Below are 21,048 nucleotides of genomic sequence, written 5' to 3'. Positions count from 1 at the left end.
GATTACGTTAGAATAAATCTAAAGCTTTGTTGACATTATGCTTTTTGATCTACAGTTGCCACTCTAAAGCCGGGCTTTAAAAGACAAATACAATCATTAGTAAATACTAAAACAATACTTTGGCTGAAACGACACAGATAAAAACAAGAAGCAAGTAAAACACACATTAAGGTTTAAATGCAAATTGTATCAATTTGTTACAAAATGTAGTTATTTCACTTACATTAGTTTACGCTACTTATGCAGTTTTAACACCCCTAATATTTGGCATGAAGCTTAGCAGCTATGTGCCTGTCAATGTAACTGTATGTGCACAACAGAGGAGCTAATTAATTATCTGACTGCTTGGTAATTAATCAATTAGCTACGTTTAAAGCAAAGGTGGTTATACTTCAATCATTCCACCTTTGCGAGGCATGTTTTGAAGCAGTGCTTGCAGCTTGGCGCTCCCATGTTTAAAACATCATCTTTATCGGTAGTTTTGAATTCCAAACACCTCTATGTTGCACTTCACGCACCCTCTTTATTAACCAGTAGAATTTACTTTATTTGCCTTTTTCCCACAGCATGCGGATGAAAACAAATACCAGTATTTTTTAAAAGGCAGTATAGTATCGTTTTTTTTCAATCCATTAGTACCGCTGTACTTAATCAGTGCCGGTATACTGTACAACCTTAGTTTAGTGTACATTTTTTGCCCGCATTTTGTTCAAGCAGGCTTTATCAGTTTACAAACCCCGTTTCCACATGAGTTGGGAAATTGTGTTGGATGTAAATATAAACGGAATACAATGATTTGCAAATCCTTTTCAACCCATATTCAATTGAATGCACTACAAAGACAACATATTTGATGTTCAAACTCATAAACTTTTTTTTTTTTTTCGCAAATAATAATTAACTTGGAATTTCATGGCTGCAACACTTGCCAAAGTAGTTGGGAAAGGGCATGTTCACCACTGTGTTACATCACCTTTTCTTATAGCAACACTCAATAAACGTTTGGGAACTGAGGAAACTAATTGTTGAAGCTTTGAAAATTTAATTATTCCCCATTTTTGTTTTATGTAAGGCTACAGTCGTTCAACAGTCCGGAGTCTCTGCTGTCGTATTTTACCTTTCATAATGCGCCACACCTTTTCGATGGGAGACATGTCTGGACTGCAGGCGGACCAGGAAAGCACCCACACTCTTTTTTTTACGAAGCCACGATGTTGTAAGACGCGCTGAATGTGGCTTGGCATTGTCTTGCTGAAATAAGCAGGGGTGTCCATGAAAAAGACGGCGCTTGGATGGCAGCATATGTTGTTCCAAAACCTGTATGTACCTTTCAGCATTTATGGTGCCTTCACAGATGTGTAAGTTACCCATGCCTTGGGCACTAATGCACCCCCATACCATCACAGATGCTGGCTTTTGAACTTTGCGTCGATAACAGTCTGGTTGGTTCGCTTGCCCTTTGGTCCGGATGACACGATGTCTAATATTTCCAAAAACAACTTGAAATGTGGACTCGTCAGACCACAGAACATTTTTCCACTTTGCATCAGTCCATCTTAGATGATCTCAGGCCCAGAGAAGCCGGCGGCGTTCCTTGGTGTTGTTGATAAATGGCTTTCGCTTTGCATAGTAAAGCTTTAACTTGCACTTACAGATGTAGCGACAAACTGTATTTGGTGACAGTGGTTTTCTGAAGTGATCCTGAACCCATGTGGTGATATCATGTAGAGATTGATGTTGGTTTTTGATACAGTGCCGTCTGAGGGATCGAAGGTCACGGTCATTTGATGTTGGTTTCCGGCCATGCAGCTTATGTGGAGTGATTTCTCCAGATTCTCTGAACCTTTTGATGATATTATGGACCGTAGATGTTGAAATCCCTAAATTTCTTGCAATTGCACTTTGAGAAACATTCTTAAACTGTTGGACTATTTTCCCACGCAGTTGTGGACAAAGTGTACCTCGCTCCATCCTTTCTTGTGATAGACTGAGCATTTTCTGGGAAGCTGTTTTTATACCCAATCATGGCACCCACCTGTTCCCAATTAGCCTGCACACATGTGGGATGTTCCAAATAAGTGTTTGATGAGCATTCCTCAACTTTATCAGTATTTATTGCCACCTTTTGCAACTTCTTTGTCACGTGTTGCTGGCATCAAATTCTAAAGTTAATGATTATTTGCAAAAAAAAAAGTTTATTTGTTTGAACATCAAATATGTTGTCTTTGTAGCATATTCAACTGAATATGGGTTGAAAATAATTTGCAAGTCATTGTATTCCGTTTTTATTTACATCTAACACAATTTCCCAACCCAGATGGAAAGGGGGTTGTACAATTAAAGACCAGCTGTGACATTTCTGAGAGGATGCCGTTTGATCCAAAAGAGATGCCCCAGCGTGACAATGTTTTTGTTTGGGAATGTTTGGGGCCACCATAACCAACACCATCCTGTCTAACTAGAGCTGCCCTATTAAGTTTTAGAGCAGGAACTGACAAAGACTGCTTGGATGAGCCGTTTGGAATTTGCTCTGTCCTGTGACATTTTTTGCCCTATCTCTTCAACTGATATCTCCATATATGTTAAAGTTTTACCCAGAGATCTTAGCGCAAGTCTGCCATTGTAGTCCGCGCTGTAATCGATAAGATCCATCTTTTTCTCTATTTTCTTGTTGTGTCGTACATGCACATTCATCCTCCTCTGTTGCAATTTTTTTATACAAATTAGCGTATAGTTCAAACTTGTATCTGTTAGTAGACTAACGTTTAAAACTACAACAAAAATGGTGGGAAGAAGAAACAATCGAAGTGGAGCCGCGCGAATAAGACCGCCCACAAAACAGCGCACCCTGAAGAGACGGTCAGAAAGCAGCTTGAAGGTGGATTGTAAAACATCCATCCATCCATCCATCATCTTCCGCTTATCCGAGGTCGGGTCGCGGGGGCAACAGCCTAAGCAGGGAAACCCAGACTTCCCTCTCCCCAGCCACTTCGTCTAGCTCTTCCCGGGGGATCCCGAGGCGTTCCCAGGCCAGCCGGGAGACATAGTCTTCCCAACGTGTCCTAGGTCTTCCCCGTGGCCTCCTACCGGTTGGACGTGCCCTATGTAAAACATAATCTATGCAAAATTTTTACCAAAGAACCACCATTACTTATGTAAACCACAAGGAAGTGTTTTAAATGTAGAAAAAAAATCATAGTATGACCCATTTAAGCGCAAAAATAGGATAAACATAGTGAAACTGCATTTTCTTTCATTTGCACTTAAATTGTAATGACAGCTTGATTAGGAAACATATTCAGTGTTAATTTGGTTTATTTTAGCACAACGTAATTGGAGGCATATTTATTTTTTGTCAGTTATTTATGAGTCCCTTCTTATGCAGTTGGTTAATTCTTTTTTTCTAATAAGTCTGACCAAAGCCTAAGGTTTATGTGATAAATAAATGATAGTATTTGTGATTAACACATGGTTTCATTACATTTAATTAGGTTGTAAGCTACAAGTAGGTGAGATATGATTATTGAAAACAAATAAAAAGAAAGATTACTAATTCAGTGGTATTATTGGAGTGGGCTCTGGGTCCCTATGTAGTAGGAAAATTGGGCCTCAGATTTAAAAAACCCTGTTCTAAAGTAATCCAAACAGTCCAGTTGCGATTAAATAAAGATTAAAAAAGAACAATATATGCAAATATATTCAAAACATTAAAGCACAAGGATATCAGGATAAAATGTGATTCAACTTGAAAGTAGCAATACATTATAAACTGGATTCATAGTACGACACTTATTTTTACACACTAAAGGAATGTCAACAATGTAATTGGAAATTTAAACCACAGCTAAGCATATTTGTGCATATACTTGTAAATAACACTTTTGCTTTACCTGGGCAAAGAGATAGTCAATGACTGAGTAGTCAAGTACAGGACTGATTTTGTCTCTGGTCAGAGTGTAGCGGTACGACATTCTTGGTCCCTGTCCGTACCAGTTTCCAAAGAAATACCTATGTACATATTAGAAACAAAGTCATTGAGATATCGACATGCAGATTTTTGTTTTTTCTCCACAGGTATTTACTTCATGAGAGCTCCAACTTGTCCAAGAGGACCATTATTAAGGTAATAAAACATATTTCTTTAGTGGTACATTGTCAGAAAACAATGGTTATTATTATGACATTTACAGTAGTGTATGTTGTCGCCGACTGATTGTTGGTTATTTGCTAATTTAACAGGCACCTGACTCTGAAGTGAACCTGTACGTTTTCTTCCATTTTGAACATGTGCGATGGAGGATACCAGAATGAGAGGTCACCAGACGCCAAACCAAAAAGACTTTGGTAAACTGGTAAAATTCCTGGATAGATCAAACATAAGATTATAGGGAAAAAATACAAAAAGTTCCTGCAGCAAGCTTTTGAGAGAATACATATTTGAACTTCTTACCACATTTTTTGGCTGCTTGGATGCAGACATTTTCAGCAGAGACTCGGCCACCTGTTATGTTTATTGTTAATGCATCCTTTGTGGGAGGAAAGAAGTAGATATGTACTTGCAAACTGGGACCAGTGCTTGAACTGGACCTCTGGCTTCCTCCACGATCTCTGAATATCAATGGAGTAAACTCCTCCTCACTGAGATCCATGGATGCTTCTAAGGATTTAAATAATTCAACATTGTTCATTTTACTTAGTGCAGTTTTAACCAGTTTTCACCATTTAGTAGAGATTAACCTATTTAGTTTTTTATGTGAATACGGGATTTTTCATAACTTCTGTTACTTAGCTTTGTTCCAGTTCATGTACAGAGACATCCAGGATAAAAAAACAATACTCCCCACCCGATCAGATGAAGCTTAAAAGGTGTAAACTGCCCCAAAACAGGTGTGCTAAGCTTGTGTCATTGTATTCAATGAGACCTAAGGTAGGGCTCGGCAACCCAAAACGTTGAAAGAGCCATATTCGACCAAAAATACAAAAACAAATCCGTCTGGAGCCGCCAAAAAATTAAAAGCCATATTACATATAGATAGTGTGTCATGAGATATAAATTGAATTATGAAGACTTAAAGGAAACTAAATGAGCTCAAATATACCTACAAATGAGGCATAATGATGCAATATGTACATACAGCTAGCCTAAATAACATGTTTGCATCGATTAGCTTGCAGTCATGCAGTGACCAAATATGTCGGATTAGCACGCCACTTAAGTCAATAACATCAACAAAACTCACCTTTGTGCATTCATGCACAACGGTAAAAATGAGACAGAAAAAGAAGTGGCATAAAACACGTCTTAGAAAGTCGGAAAAAGTTAGACATGTAAAAAAACTACAGTAAGTTCAAGGATCGCTAAAATTTGTAGGACAAAACGGCGCTTGCCAAATACTCGAATGGGTGAAACATGTTTAATATAAACAGTGTGCTTTATAACAATCAGCGAGATTTGTGCCATGTTTGTCCTCCTACAGAAACCATATTTAAAAAAAATAGATAAAAATTCCCTTCACCTTTTTCCATTTTTCATATATTTTTGAAAAAGCTCCAGAGAGCCACTAGGGCGGCGCCAAAGAGCCACATGCCGCTCCAGAGCCGCGGTTTGCCGACCCCTGAGCTAAGGGTATAATTGCTGCCAAAGGTCCATCAACAAAGTATTGAGCAAGTGCTGTGAATACTTATGAACTTGTGTTTTGCAAAATTAAAAATAACACACAACTTTTCACATAATTATTATGGGGTATTGTCTGTAAAATCTTGAGGACAAAAAAATATTTATTTTTTGGAATAAAGTCATATTATAAGAAAATGTGTAAAAATGTATGCGCTGTGAACATTTTCCGGATACACTGCATGTCAGCAGTAAAGTTGCATCTCCTAAATGCAAACCAACCTGATGGCTAAACTGATTAGTGCTCTCGTTTACAAGCCATCCCCGTAATCTGTCATATCTCATTCAGTGTATAGCGATGGGATGGTGTCTGTATGTGTTCTACATGATATTGTTCACAAAAGAAGGAAATAATTGTGGTAGTTTAACATTGTATTATATTCATAGCAGACACACAGTAATTTCAGACTAAACGAATGTCGCTGTATCTGCTTCATTGTGCGTCTCCAGAAAAGAGGGGATCTCCCACTGCAAGGCATACCTACCTTTTATTGTTCACGATACACTTAAAGTAGTCTGAACAAGTTTTGTAGATTTGCTTTTACTTTCAACCAAATTCGACACAAATTTATTAGCGACAAAGAAACCTGTGGAACCTGTATTTTTAATCTCTGCGCACATTCTTCGCACTTGAGGAAAACGGTTTCATGTTAAAAGCTTTGCTTCATCTGTATAAAAGTATGGTTCCAAAATCAGTTAGTGATTCAAACAGTTGTAACATTGCAAGTATTTGCATAAATCATGTTTTGATCGTCTATGACCCAGATTATACTCTATGTTTTAGCATAAATTGATTCACTTACGTGCAGAAGTCGACCTCTGATCTTCCTGGAAAAGAGAAGCTACAGGCTGCTGCGGTTTCCCTCTTCGGTGTACAAGTTCTTTGCAGTTTCCTGTCACTGTAAAAAAAAAAAAAAAAAAAGACATGGCCTGAACGACAAACATGGTGGTTGCATTCAGACTTTTCACATTTGTATTCTTAGGCTGTAGTTCTTTCCGTTTTCTTTGTTAAAATATTGGCATATGATTTACTATACAAGGCTTTTAAAGGGTCATAGACCAGCTACTCCTGACCTAAGATTAAAAGTCGCATTCAAAAGCCATAGTTAAAGTTATAGTTGAAGTGGAGTGAATTATATTTATATAGCGCTTTTCTCCAGTGACTCAAAGCGCTTTACATAGTGAAACCCATTATCTAAATTACATTTAAACCAGTGTGGGCGGGCACTGAGAGCAGGTGGGTAAAGTGTCTTGCCCATGGACACAAAGACAGTGACTAGGATGGCAGAAGCGGAGATCGAACCCGCAACCCTCAAGTTGCTGGCACAGCCGCTGTACAAACCAAGCCACGCCGCCCCAAAGTACCCATGATTTTCACACACACTAAGTGTGGCGAAATTATTCTCTGCATTTGACTCATCACCCTTGATCACCTCCTGGGAGGTGAGGTGAGGGGAGCAGTGAGCAGCAGCAGTTGGCGCGCCCGGGAATCATTTTTGGTGCTACAACCCCCAATTCCAACCCTTGATGCTGAGATTCAAGCAGGGAGGTAATAGGTCCCATTTTTATAGTCTTTGGTGTGACTTGGCCAGGGTTTGAACTCACAAGGATTCTTGCTTTGACTTCAATAACATTCAGAATTTTGACCAACAACTATTTGGTTTTTACAGACAAAGAAGATCCCTGAAGGTCTTATTGGTTACAATTCTGTACAGTGCATCTATTTGAATCAACTTCTGGTTGCGGGGGATTCAGGTTATAACATGCTGGAAGTTACAATATCCTGACAGAGTACTGCATTTTAGGTATGTTCCCATTAATTGCACAAAAATTAATGAATATATCTGTTGTCGAGGCAGGTTGGATGGATGTGAGTGTGTATGAATGTGCGTTATACACCTTATATACACTGTGTACAGCCCATACAAACATGAACAAATGCTGAGTAGGCAGCTGAAAGGTTGTTACGTAGGTAATGGGGTTCTACAGGCATTAGCAGGTCAGCTCAATGTAAAAGCTAATGAAACCGTACGTGCACGTACTCATTTACTAAGAGCTAATAGGCTGAATTGGGAGTGGTGCTTCAAATAGCAGCATGTGAAACCAATGGCAAAAAGCAAAATGACAATAACACACCTTTTCTGAATCTCTGTTTGTGTTTCAGACATTCCTATTTCTTGACTACAAAAAATGATGGCCGTTAGCGTAGAAAATTACATAAGTGAGCTGCACCGTTTTATAAGACGTAGGGTTCAAAGCGTAGGAATAAAGGAGCGGCGTATAGTCTGGAAAATACGATAAGCAGTTTATTGAGGTTTGCTAAAGGGTCACACAACATACCGAGTGCATGGTGGTCTTTGTAGGTGTCTGACTAAGAGTATCTTTACTACTGGAACTCTTGTAACTCCACATGCAAGCGAATTACATCAGTAACCCCGACAATAGAAGCCATGTGTTAGAGTGTTTCAAAAGTGATCAAATAAGTGCACGTACTCATTTACTAAGAGCTAATAGGCTGAATTGGGAGTGGTGCTTCAAATAGCAGCATGTGAAACCAATGGCAAAATTGAAACCAATGGCAAAAAGCAAAATGACAATAACACACCTTTTCTGAATCTCTGTTTGTGTTTCAGACATTCCTATTTCTTGACTACAAAAAATTATGGCCGTTAGCGTAGAAAATTACATAAGTGAGCTGCACCGTTTTATAAGACGTAGGGTTCAAAGCGTAGGAAGAAAGTAGCGGCGTATAGTCTGGAAAATACGATAAGCAGTTTATTGAGGTTTGCTAAAGGGTCACACAACATACAGAGTGCATGGTGGTCTTTGTAGGTGTCTGACTAAGAGTATCTTTACTACTGGAACTCTTGTAACTCCACATGCAAGCGAATTACATCAGTAACCCCGACAATAGAAGCCATGTGTTAGGGTGTTTCAAAAGTGATCAAATAAGTGCTTTTAGAAAAGTATTGAAAATAAAAATAAACTAAGAAATCCCATGTACACAGTCTTTGCTTAATACTTTGTAAATACACTTTTGGCAGAAATGACAGCCTCAAGTCTTATTGAACACAATGCCACAAGCTAGGCACACCTATCTTTGAACAGTTTCACCCATTCCTTTTAGCAGCAACTCTCACACTCCATCAGGTTGGATGGGAAGTGCACAGCCATTTTCAGATCTCTCCAGAGATGTTCAATCGGGTTCAAGTCTGGGTTCTGACTGGTTAACACAAGGACATTTACAGAGTTGTCCTAAACCATTCCTTTGATATCTTGGCAGTGTGCTTAGGGGTGGTGTCCTGCTGAAAGATAAACAGTTGCCACAGTCTAAATTCAAGATCAATCAATCCATCAATGTTTACTTATATAGCCCTAAATCACTAGTGTCTCAAAGGGCTGCACAAACCACTACGACATCCTCGGTAGGCCCACATAAGGGCAAGGAAAACTCACACCCAGTGGGACATCGGTGACAATAATGACCCAGTGGGACGTCGGTGACAATGATGACTATGAGAACCTTGGAGAGGAGGAAAGCAATGGATGTCGAGCGGGTCCAACATGATACTGTGAAAGTTCAATCCATAATGGATCCAACACAGTCGTGAGAGTCCAGTCCAAAGCGGATCCAACACAGCAGCGAGAGTCCCGTTCACAGCGGAGCCAGCAGGAAACCATCCCAAGCGGTGGCGGATCAGCAGCGCAGAGATGTCCCCAGCCGATACACAGGCAAGCAGTACATGGCCACCGGATCGGACAGGACCCCCTCCACAAGGGAGAGTGGGACATAGAAGAAAAAGAAAAGAAACGGCAGATCAACTGGTCTAAAAAGGGAGGGAATCACTAATAAGCCGGAGTCCTTTGAACGCAGATTTCTTGCCGGGACATATGGTACAATACAATCGGCAAGATAGGATGGAGCTAGACCGTGTAGTATTTTATACGTAAGTAGTAAAACCTTAAAGTCACATCTTAAGTTCACAGGAAGCCAGTGCAGAGTGCTCTGGGGCAGGTTTTCATCCAGCATGTCTCTCTACATCGCTGCAATCATCTTCCTTCTAACCTGACTAGTCTCCCATTTCCTGCTGCAAACATCCCCACAGCATGATGCTGCCACCCCCATGCTTTACTGTAGGGTGGCATTGGCCTGGTAATAAGCAGTCCATGGTATCCTCCAAACGTGATGCCTGGCATTTATGCCAAAGAGTTCAATCTCTGTTTAATCAGACCAGATAATTTTGGATTCTTTGATCACTGAATGCAAATGACGAGACTCAGGGGACAGGGTGTGAGAACAAGGCCTAAGCCAGTCATGCCTTTAGACTTAGACAAACTTTAATGATCCACAAAGGAAATTGTTCCACACAGTAGCTCAGTTACAAATGATGGAAAAGATGGAAAGGACAATGCAGGTATAAAATAGACCAAAAGCAATATAAAATATAACATATATACGTAATATTTACATAATATATGTACAGTATAGGATATATACTGATATATTATATGTTTATATCATATATACCAGCGGCCCCCAACCACCGGGCCGCAGAATAATTTTTTATTAAAAAAAAATATATATATATATATTTTTTTGTTTTTATTAAATCAACATAAAAAACACAATATACACTTACAATTAGTGCACCAACCACAAAAACCTCCCTTTTCATGACAAAAACGTCCCTTTTTCATGACAAAGAAGAAAAAAATACATATATAAAAAAAGGACCCCCCCACCCGGGCCGCGGGACAAATTATTAAGCGTTGACCGGTCTGCGGAGACAAAAATGTTGGGAACCACTGCTCTAACCCATGGGTGTCAAACTCTGGCCCGCCGTGTAATTTATACATGCGATTAATCGAAAAGTTCACCGCTGATTCTTATCGATTGAGGTGGCTGCTACCGACGCAGTTGAGTCGCTCGCTTGTCAAACCGGATATCCGTGAGCATTCGTTTATCACTAAGAACCCCATTACCTGCTAAAATGGAACGATTAAACAATATATAGATTTATATTCCTAAAATACTATGTCGATCTGTGCTCGGCCATTTGGCCTTCGGGAAGATAGGTATCGATCCAGCATCGTTTTAACAGGCAATAGATCGATTTTATCAATATTAGAAAAAAAAAAACCATTGGATTTAAGAATGGCAGACTATATATGAAGTTTAGCACTTTTAAGGGCTGTGGGGCACAACTCTTCTCAGCCCTACTCTGGCACACTTGCCAACCCTCCCGAATTTTCCGGGGGACTCCCGAATTTCAGTGCCCCTCCCGAAAATCTCCCGGGACAACCATTCTCACGAATTTCTGCCGATTTCCAGCCGGACCTGAGTAAGGACAGCCTGTCGTCACGTCTGCTTTTCCTCCTTATAAACACCTTGCCTCCCCAGTCACGTTATAACAGCTACGGCTTTTGGAGCTCAGTGAGCAACTGCACTCACAACAAGAAAGAGACTATTATATATGTCTCCGTTATCCATATGTTTATCTACAACCCATAAAGTAGGCAGGCACGAAGCTATTTCTCAGCGTGTGTTTATTCCAGCCGGCACGTTAATACACTGACAAACAACATCCAGAATCCCAACATGCATTGCTTCAAAACTACGGCTAGTATTAATGTCCAAAAACATAACAGAGACGAAGCAGATGAACGAAGAAGAGACAGTCATGGCGACGACAAGTAAGAAGAAGTTCGCTTGCAAGTGTCCTGCAAATTAAATTTCACCAGATGCTGCCTATACCTATGCTCCTTCAAAGGCTGTGCTACTGGCTGCAAAGCATCCATCCATCCATTTTCTACCACTTATTCCCTTCGGGGTCAAGGGGGGACGCCGGAGCCTATTCTTAGCTACAATCGGGTGGAAGGCGGCGTACACCCTGGACAAGTCGCCACCTCATCGCATTGCACTTCAAATACAACAATGAGTAGAGAAGTGTTATGTGTGTGTATGTGTAAATAAATGAACACTGAAATTCAAGTATTTATTTTATATATATATATATATATAGAGCGTTTTCCGTTCGGGCTCCATCCATCCATCCCATCCATTTTCTACCGCTTATTCCCTTTCGGGGTCGCGGGGGGCGCCAGTACTCTGGAATGCCCTCCCGGTAACAGTTTGAGATGCTACCTCAGTAGAAGCATTTAAGTCTCACCTTAAAACTCATCTGTATACTTTAGCCTTTAAATAGACCTCCTTTTTAGACCAGTTGATCTGCCGCTTCTTTTATTTCTCCTATGTCCCCCCCTCCCTTGTGGGGGGGGGTCCGGTCCGATGACCATGGATGAAGTACTGGCTGTCCAGAGTCGAGACCCAGGATAGACCGCTCGTCGGGACCCAGGATGGACCGCTCGCCTTTATCGGTTGGGGACATCTCTACGCTGCTGATCCGCCCTCCGTTTGAGATGGTCTCCTGTGGACGAGACTCTCGCTGCTGTCTTGGATCCGCTTGAACTGAACTCTCGCGGCTGTGTTGGAGCCACTATGGATTGAACTTTCACAGTATCATGTTAGACCCGCTCGACATCCATTGCTTTCGGTCCCCTAGAGGGGGTTGGGGGGTTGCCCACATCTGAGGTCCTCTCCAAGGTTTCTCATAGTCAGCATTGTCACTGGCGTCCCACTGGATGTGAATTCTCCCTGCCCACTGGGTGTGAGTTTTCCTTGCCCTTTTGTTGGTTCTTCCGAGGATGTTGTAGTCGTAATGATTTGTGCAGTCCTTTGAGACATTTGTGATTTGGGGCTATATAAATAAACATTGATTGATTGATTGATATCCATCCATATGCGGTATAGCTCGGTTGGTAGAGTGGCCGTGCCAGCAACTTGGGGGTTGCAGGTTCGATTCCCACTTCCGCCACCCTAGTCACTGCCGTTGTGTCCTTGAGCAAGACACTTTACCCACCTGCTCCCAGTCCCACAAACACTGGTTTAAATGTAGCTTAGATATTGGGTTTCACTATGTAAAGCGCTTTGAGTCACTAGAGAAAAGCGCTATATAAATATAGATCACTTCACTTCACATCCATCCATTTTCTACCGCTTATTCCCTTTTGGGGTCGCGGGGGGCGCTGGCGCCTATCTCAGCTACAATCGGGCGGAAGGCGGGGTACACCCTGGACAAGTCAATATATATATGAAATACTTGAATTTCAGTGAATTCTAGCTATAAATATAAAACATAGTACAACCCGACCCTGCCCACCTCAACATCCGAATTCTGAGGTCTCAAGGTTGGCAAGTATGTACTCTTGCCATTTCAGGCATAAGCCTTTAAACGCCCTTCGCTGCCTGGCCTCAAGAAGGTGTGCGATGCAAAACCAGGCGTGGGCAAAACCTGTGGTTTTAGTTCACAGTGACCTTCTACTAGTTGAGTTGCATAACATGGCTATGAGCCCCACCTGCCCAAGCTATTTACCAATAGTTGGGGCAATGGTTGAGGGGCTCAAGGGCGTGTCCACACACCAGTGGGCCTGCACACCTTCCTTCCCTCTAGAACCCACTGCAGCTCCGAGATCCCCTGAAGTTTAGGATGGCACTGTGGGGGACCCAGTTGATGTGTGTGGCCACGAGGATGCACTTCAGAGGTCTCGGCGGTGAGAAGGCCATATACCAAAAGAAGGAGAGACCTACACACTCTGCTCCTTCTTTCACTCGTGTCAGTGGCTGTTGTTGAAAGCAGAAAGTAGCATCATGCACTCTTTCTACAACTGTAACACACACACACACACACACCTACTGGTTATCATTTGGAACGGGGACCACGATTTTGATCATCTCTTGTGGGGACCACCCCTTTCCACAGGTTGTGGAGACCCATCCATCCATCCATCCATCATCTTCCGCTTATCCGAGGTCGGGTCGCGGGGGCAGCAGCCTAAGCAGGGAAGCCCAGACTTCCCTCTCCCCAGCTACTTCGTCTAGCTCTTCCCGGGGGATCCCGAGGTGTTCCCAGGCCAGCCGGGAGACATAGTCTTCCCAACGTGTCCTGGGTCTTCGTGGCCTCCAACCGGCTGGACATGCCCTAAACACCTCCCTAGGGAGGCGTTCGGGTGGCATCCTGACCAGATGCCCGAACCACCTCAACTGGCTCCTCTCGATGTGGAGGAGCAGCGGCTTTACTTTGAGTTCCTCCCGGATGGCAGAGCTTCTCACCCTATCTCTAAGGGAGAGCCCCGCCACCCGGCGGAGGAAACTCATTTCGGCCGCTTGTACCCGTGATCTTATCCTTTCGGTCATGACCCAAAGCTCATGACCATAGGTGAGGATGGGAACGTAGATCGACCGGTAAATTGAGAGCTTTGCCTTCCGGCTCAGCTCCTTCTTCACCACAACGGATCGATACAACGTCCGCATTACTGAAGACGCCGCACCGATCCGCCTGTCGATCTCACGATCCACTCTTCCCCCACTCGTGAACAAGACTCCTAGGTACTTGAACTCCTCCACTTGGGGCAGGGTCTCCTCCCCAACCGGGAGATGGCACTCCACCCTTTTCCGGGCGAGAACCATGGACTCGGACTTGGAGGTGCTGATTCTCATTCCGGTCGCTTCACACTCGGCTGCGAACCGATCCAGTGAGACCTGAAGATCCCGGCCAGATGAAGCCATCAGGACCACATCATCTGGTTGTGGAGACATAAAAAAATAGGTAAAATGGCCACTGCCCAGTTAGGTCATGCACGTCTTTAAATCTCTGGATTGATGAAGTAATGTGCTGATCATACTTACTGGGGACCCTGGGGAAAAACAGTTAATATGGTTCATGGGAACCAAATCTAAATGATTTTGCATAATTCACACAAAATTGTACCTGACAACTGAGGACCATTAAAAAAAAAAAAAAAAAAGTTCTAATTAAATATGTCATGATCCTCAGAATACAATATTACAGCTTTCCTCTTATAGGAAATTTCACCACTTAAAATTACCAGCTACAGCCCGGTGAGGGGGCTGTTATGCAAATGTCTCACACTCAAACTAACCAGTAAACATGTTTTATCGGCCAAAGCTTAAAAAAATCACTTAGGAATCTTCAGAATGGATCCGACTATCATTTAAAAAGGTTTTTTGTCCCAATACCGTCAGAGGTCCCCGAAAGGTGACTGTGTAAACAGAGAGAAGTCCCCATTAAGTAAGTATTGCCAGAACACACACACACACACACACACACACACACACACACACACACACACACACACACACACACACACACATCCAATGACCGTGGAAATCTTCTTTAGGCAGCCATCTGCATAAATCTCACTGAAATGACACCAAACAAAGGTCTTACCATCATCACCTTGCCCAATGCAGAGTCACTAAATATGACTTTGATCCAGTTATCCTTAGTCCATGATAGCTTTTCCTTAGCTCATCGTAACCTTTTTTTTTTTTTTTTTACTATTTAAGTATCGATGGCTTTCATTTAGCTTTTCTGGATTGAAATCCCATTTCCATTAGACGGTTTCTAAAAATCTAGTGAGAGACTATCATTAATCATATGTGCAGATTAATACGAAAATATCGAAACCGCCGATACCTGATCTTTACTTGTTTAATATCAATTCTCGCTTCAAAGACATACACCTGGAGATTGGTTGATTGGCAACACTAAATTGGCCCGAGTGTGTGAATGTGAGTGTCAATGTTGTTTATCTATAGGACAAAAATACAACAAAATACAAAACTTAGTTCTTTAGCACGTTTTAAGTTCACGCCAACAGATATTGTCTGACCATGTTTTTTTTTTTTAAATTTAATTTTACTTGGCGAAATGCTCTTTTAACATGGTTATGAATTATTCACTACAAACAGAGTTGGGAAAAGGGGAGGAGTGGTAGCACTTTTTGTCAATCGAGTTTTAAACTATAGGACGATTAATAGTAAATCAACTGAAATTGTTGGAGTCTTTGAATGTTTAACTGTAGAAATTGAAGTAGAAAAATCCCAAAAAATAAATGTAAGTTGGATCATGTCTAGAAACAGTCAATAAAAAAATAGCTTATTTTTTTAATAAGTCAAACAAGCTCCATATTGTGTGTGGTGATTTTAATATAAATCTTTTGAACCCCTTGGACAGTACCGAAACAACAGATTTTATAACAGTAGACTTTGCCACACTAATAGATAACATTTTCAACAATCAGCTGGAGAATCAAATAACAGCAGGATTACTACTCAATGACATAAGTCATCATCTACCTGTATTCAGCAATTTTCACAATTTCTTTAAAAAGAAATGAAGAAAAAGACAGATCAATATGTCAGACACTAAACACCAGAACACTATGGCAACATTCAAGTCTGAGTTATTTGCTGATGACTGGGGGGAGGTTTATACCTCCACAAACCCAGGGATGAGGCATATGAAACTTTCCTTAACATGTTCTTAAAACTGTACAATAAGCACTGTCCAATTCGAAAACATTACATTAAAGACAGCACTGGTAAGGAGAAACCGTGGATCACAAGGGGGATACTGAAGTCCTGCAAAAAGAATAAAATATCTGTACAGGAAACGTTTAAAGCACAGAACCAAAGAAATCGAACACAAATATAAAACGTATAAAAATAAATTAATACAAATAATAAAGTAAGGCAAAAGACCACATTTTTGTAACCTATTAGCACAACATAAAATAGCATACAGGCTACGTGGAAAGTTTTAAATGGTATCATTAAAAACAACATGACAAATAAGGAACATCCAAACTATTTCATAGAAAATAATCAAACCATAAATAACCCTAAAGGAATAATGGATGCATTCAACACCTTCTTTGTGAATGTTGGACCCAATTTAGCAAATGGAAATGAACAACCAAAAAACATTGTCAAATTTAATGAACATTATTCAAAACATCCTAGAATCGTTTTTCATTTCTACTGTTCATGAACGTGAAATCACAGAAGTTGTAAATTCTTTGAAAAACAAGAAGTCAACAGACTGCTGTGACTTATAGACATTTCTCTGGTCAAATAAATTGTTGATTATATAGCTGTTCCCTTCACTTATATATGTAATATTTATTTTATACAAGGTGTCTTTCCAATGAAAATGAAAATGGCAAAAGTCATTCCCATCTTTAAAAGTGGAGATGAGCATCAGTGTACCAACTCTAGGCCTATTTATTTACTCTCACAATTTTATTGATAAGCACCACTTGCAGAGTGAAAAACAATACGGTTTTCAATGAAACAGGTCCACTTCCATGGCAGTGATGTAATTAGTTGAGGAGGTAACCGATGATTAGAAAGAGTTCACTGTTGGTGTTTTTATTGACCTGAGCAAGACCTTTGACACAATATTGATCACACATTACCTTTGAACAAAATGCTGAGGTATAGTGTTGGAGGTTTTGCTCATGATTGGATGAAAAGTTACCTTGGTTTGACTATTTGCTCAAACAAATAGTCAAACAGTTTAAAAACAACGTTTCTCAAAGTGCAATTGCAAGAAATTTAGGGATTTCAACATCTACGGTCCATAATATCATCAAAAGGTTCAGAGAATCTGGAGAAAATCACTCCACGTAAGCGGCATGGCCGGAAACCAACATTGAATGACCGTGACCGTCGATGCCTCAGACGGCACTGTATCAAAAACCAACATCAATCTCTAAAGGATATCACCACATGGGCTCAGGAACACTTCAGAAAACCACTGTCACTAAATACATCTAAGATGGACTGATGCAAAGTGGAAAAGTGTTCTGTGGTCTGACGAGTCCACATTTCAAATTGTTTTTGGAAATATTTGACATCGTGTCATCTGGACCAAAGGGGAAGCAAACCATCCAGACTGTTATTGACTCAATGTTCAAAAGTCAGCATCTGTGATGGTATGGGGGTGCAATAGTGCCCAAGGCATGGTTGACTTACACGTCTGTGAAGGCACCATTACTGCTGAAAGGTAGATACAGGTTTTGGAACAACATATGCTGCCATCTAAGCGCCGTCTTTTTCATGGACGCCCCTGCTTATTTCAGCAAGACAATGCCAAGCCGCATTCAGCACGTGTTACAACAGCATGGCTTTGTAAAAAAAGAGTCCGGGTACTTTCCTGTCCCGCCTGCAGTCCAGACGTGTCTCCCATCGAAAATGGGAGGCGCATTATGACGCGTAAAATACCACAGCGGAGACCCCGGACTGTTGAACGACTGAAGCTCTACATAAAACAAGAATGGGAAAGAATTCCACTTTCAAAGCTTCAACAATTAAATTCCTCAGTTCCCAAACATCTATTGAGTGTTGTTAAAAGAAAAGGTGATGTAACACAGTGGTGAACATGCCCTTTCCCAACTACTTCGGCACATGTTGCAGCCATGACATTTTAAGTTAATTATTATTTGCAAAAAAAAATTAAAGTTTATGAGTTTGAACATCAAATATCTTGTGTTTGTAGTGCATTCAAATGAATATGGGTTGAAAAGGATTTGCAAATCATTGTATTCTGTTTATATTTACATCTAACACAATTTCCCAACTCATATGGAAACAGGGTTTGTATTTGTTTGATCTAAAAATGAAACCGTCCGACTACCACATATTTTACACAATTTAACATGATTTATGTTAGTGTTTCTTAAAGCCACAAAGTTCCCATTTCAAATGACTATAGTTGTGTGTCATGTTTGGATCTGCTCCTGATTTTCATAATTGTTGCCGGGGGTTGTATGCTTTCCTGTATAACTTAGCATAATGAGATGAGGTAAGCAAAGGTAAATACCAAAGTGTCCCTTCCATTCTTCAATAAAACATGAATATTCCCACCCTAATACATGTGTTTTAGTCGTTACAGTCTTCCCATTAGGCTCAAACTGTAAATCTTTGACTGAATCACATAACTGTTGAGTGAGTTGATCACCTCAGACTGCAAGAGGGTTGCTCTTCAGACTATCACCACATTCCTAATGACAAAGTCAAACAGGACCAGCATAAGAGTGGTGAGCGTTTACAATTAGTTTCATTCAACTATCAACAGTTGTGCAATGAAAGCCATTAATTTAAATGTCATCTTTTGTATTCGCAGGTCTGTAGGATTAAGGATTAGTTCTTCACTTTTCATAAGCACACACGGTGAGTACCTGGAACTCATTAGGTTTATCTTATATTTTTAGGAATGTACAGTAACTAGACTACATAATTAGTAGTTTTAATGTTTGTTTTTTTTGGCTGATTAACTACAACATAATTAGTCTTTAGAATGGTAGAAAAACGCATTGAAAGAAATTTAAATTGTTATCCTTGTATCATGTTTACCTGGGATGTAATGTAGACTTAAGAGAAGGTAATACATGTATAAACTGTTGCATAAAGTAAAACTTGACCTTATCCTAATGAGTAATTATTTTGAAAGGATTGAGAGTAACAATATAAATGGCAGTTTTGTAATGTCTTGAAAGATGACATGCTGTGACCATCATTGATGTCTTTTGATTTTTTTTTCTTTTTCACTTTAAATTCATATGCTCTAAACACGGTTAACACAGGTTCATTAAGATGATAAAAAAACGACGGAATCATTCACTTTCATTGTATTGTTGTTATCAAATAATCCTTAGTCCCATTTATTCACCTTAAAGGGAACCTAGTAAAGTTAAAGTTAAAGTGCCAATGATTGTCACACACACACAATGTGTGGCGAAATTATTCCCTGCATTTGACCCATCACCCTTGATCACCCCCTGGGAGGTGAGGGGAGCAGTGAGCAGCAGCGGTGGCCGCGCCCGGGAATCATTTTTCGTTATTTAACCCCCAATTCCAACCCTTGATGCTGAGTGCCAAGCAGGGAAGTAATGGGTCCCATTTTTATAGTCTTTGGTAGGACTCGGCCGGGGTTTGAACTCACGACCTACCGATCTCAGGGCGGACACTCTAACCCATGGGTGTCAAACTCTGGCCCGCGGGCAAAATTTGGCCCGGCGTGTAATTTCATTTGGCCCTTGAGGCAATGATAAATTAACATTAGAGCTGGCCCGCCGGTATTATACAGTGGCTGTGCCGCTGTATCACTGCAATCAATGCTAATTCTCATACTTGCCAAACCTCCCGATTATTCCAGGAGAATCCCGAATTTCAGTGCCCCCGCCCCGAAAATCTCCCGGGGCAACCATTCTCCCGAATTTCCACCCGGACAACAATATTGGGGGCGTGCCTTAAAGGTACTGCTTTGAGCATCCTCTACAACCTGTCGTCACGTCCGCTTTTCCTCCATACAAACAGCGTGCCGGCCCAGTCACGTAATATATGCGGCTTCTACACACACACAAGTGAATGCAAGGCACACTTGGTCAACCACCATACAGGTCACACTGAGGGCGGCCGTATAAACAACTTTACATCACACTGTGAACCCACACGAAACAAGAATGACAAACACATTTCGGGAGAACATCCGCACCGTAACACAAAATAAACAGAACAAATACCCAGAACCCCTTGCAGCACTAACTCTTCCGGCACGCTACAATATACACCCCCCGCTACCAACAAAACTTGATTTTGCATGTCACTATAAAGTTATATGAGCCTTGCTTGTTCAATATTCAATGCAAAACTTGTTTGGGTCCCTATTAAAAGGTTAAGTTGTTCAACTTTGGCCCGCGGCTTTGTTCAGTTTAGAATTTTGGCCCACTCTGTATTTGAGTTTGACACCCCTGCTCTAACCGATGAGGATTTTCGTCTTTTCTGACTTATACATGTTGTCACAATGTCGGGTATTGTGTTAAACAATGCCAAAGCGTCAAATTATAAGGTTCGTGCATGTTGGTGTGAATTTCCACGCAGTTTTGGATGTCTTTTTTTCGCTGATAACCTGGGCTACGTTGTGATGTTACCGCAACGTACTAATTTGACCATTACGTAAAGCTTTCAGCCAGGGTGCTTCAGGCTATGAGTAAACACAAAAAATATCAAATAAAGTTTTATTTATATCTAATAAGGTCATGCACATGATAATATTGTCGTGCGACATGCAGTGACATTTTTAATTGATTTGCAAGTGTTCTGGTGTACCTTATTTTGTGACCGGATGAATCTATATAAACTTTTTTAAGTTTATTTTTGATTGTGTCTGGAAATAATCAAAAAAAAAATACGGTGATGACTCCAAAATATATACTTAGAAAGGTTACATTTTCAAAAGGTACTTTATGTTACTTTTGGAGAGAGTGGGGCGTGGTTTCATTTGCATTCTGGAAACACTTTCAGAAATGAGCGTCTTACAGGCAGACTCAAAAGACGGGTTATAAAAGTGACTTTGGAGCAAAATTATTGCAAACTTTATGCCAAAGCATATGCAATACATATCATCTTGACCATCGTTGGGCTGCTAAAAAATATTGGTTTCTCACCT

The 21,048-nt window shown here is 40.8% G+C and overlaps 2 protein-coding genes across 5 annotated transcripts in view; one reads left to right on the top strand and one right to left on the bottom strand.

Moving 5' to 3' along the window:
* jak3 (Janus kinase 3 (a protein tyrosine kinase, leukocyte)) overlaps positions 1-13,123 on the bottom strand; it is a 54,377-nt gene extending 41,254 nt beyond the window's left edge. Inside the window, exons 1-5 of one of the 2 annotated variants that reach the window (XR_009803677.1) lie at positions 13,108-13,123; positions 6,478-6,573; positions 4,451-4,657; positions 4,244-4,361; positions 3,891-4,008 (exon numbers count right to left, since the gene is read on the bottom strand). Coding sequence is in view for 1 of the 2 variants with exons in the window: in XM_061883353.1 (XP_061739337.1) it covers positions 3,891-4,008; positions 4,244-4,361; positions 4,451-4,649 (435 nt within the window). In the remaining variant the exon portion in view is untranslated. Of the gene's footprint in view, positions 1-3,890; positions 4,009-4,243; positions 4,362-4,450; positions 4,658-6,477; positions 6,574-13,107 lie in introns of those variants that run through there. The other variant, XM_061883353.1, reaches the window with a different exon arrangement.
* Positions 13,124-18,510: 5,387 nt separating this feature from the next.
* slc5a5 (solute carrier family 5 member 5) overlaps positions 18,511-21,048 on the top strand; it is a 58,088-nt gene continuing 55,550 nt past the window's right edge. For 2 of the 3 annotated variants that reach the window (XR_009803678.1, XM_061883356.1), the window contains exon 1: positions 18,655-18,770. The gene's annotated coding sequence lies outside the window, so the exon portion shown is untranslated. The other variant, XM_061883354.1, reaches the window with a different exon arrangement.

Source organism: Nerophis ophidion, linkage group LG22, assembly GCF_033978795.1.
Source record: "Nerophis ophidion isolate RoL-2023_Sa linkage group LG22, RoL_Noph_v1.0, whole genome shotgun sequence".
In the NCBI taxonomy this organism is placed as follows: domain Eukaryota; kingdom Metazoa; phylum Chordata; class Actinopteri; order Syngnathiformes; family Syngnathidae; genus Nerophis; species Nerophis ophidion.
This window is presented reverse-complemented; position numbering and strand designations above follow the sequence as displayed.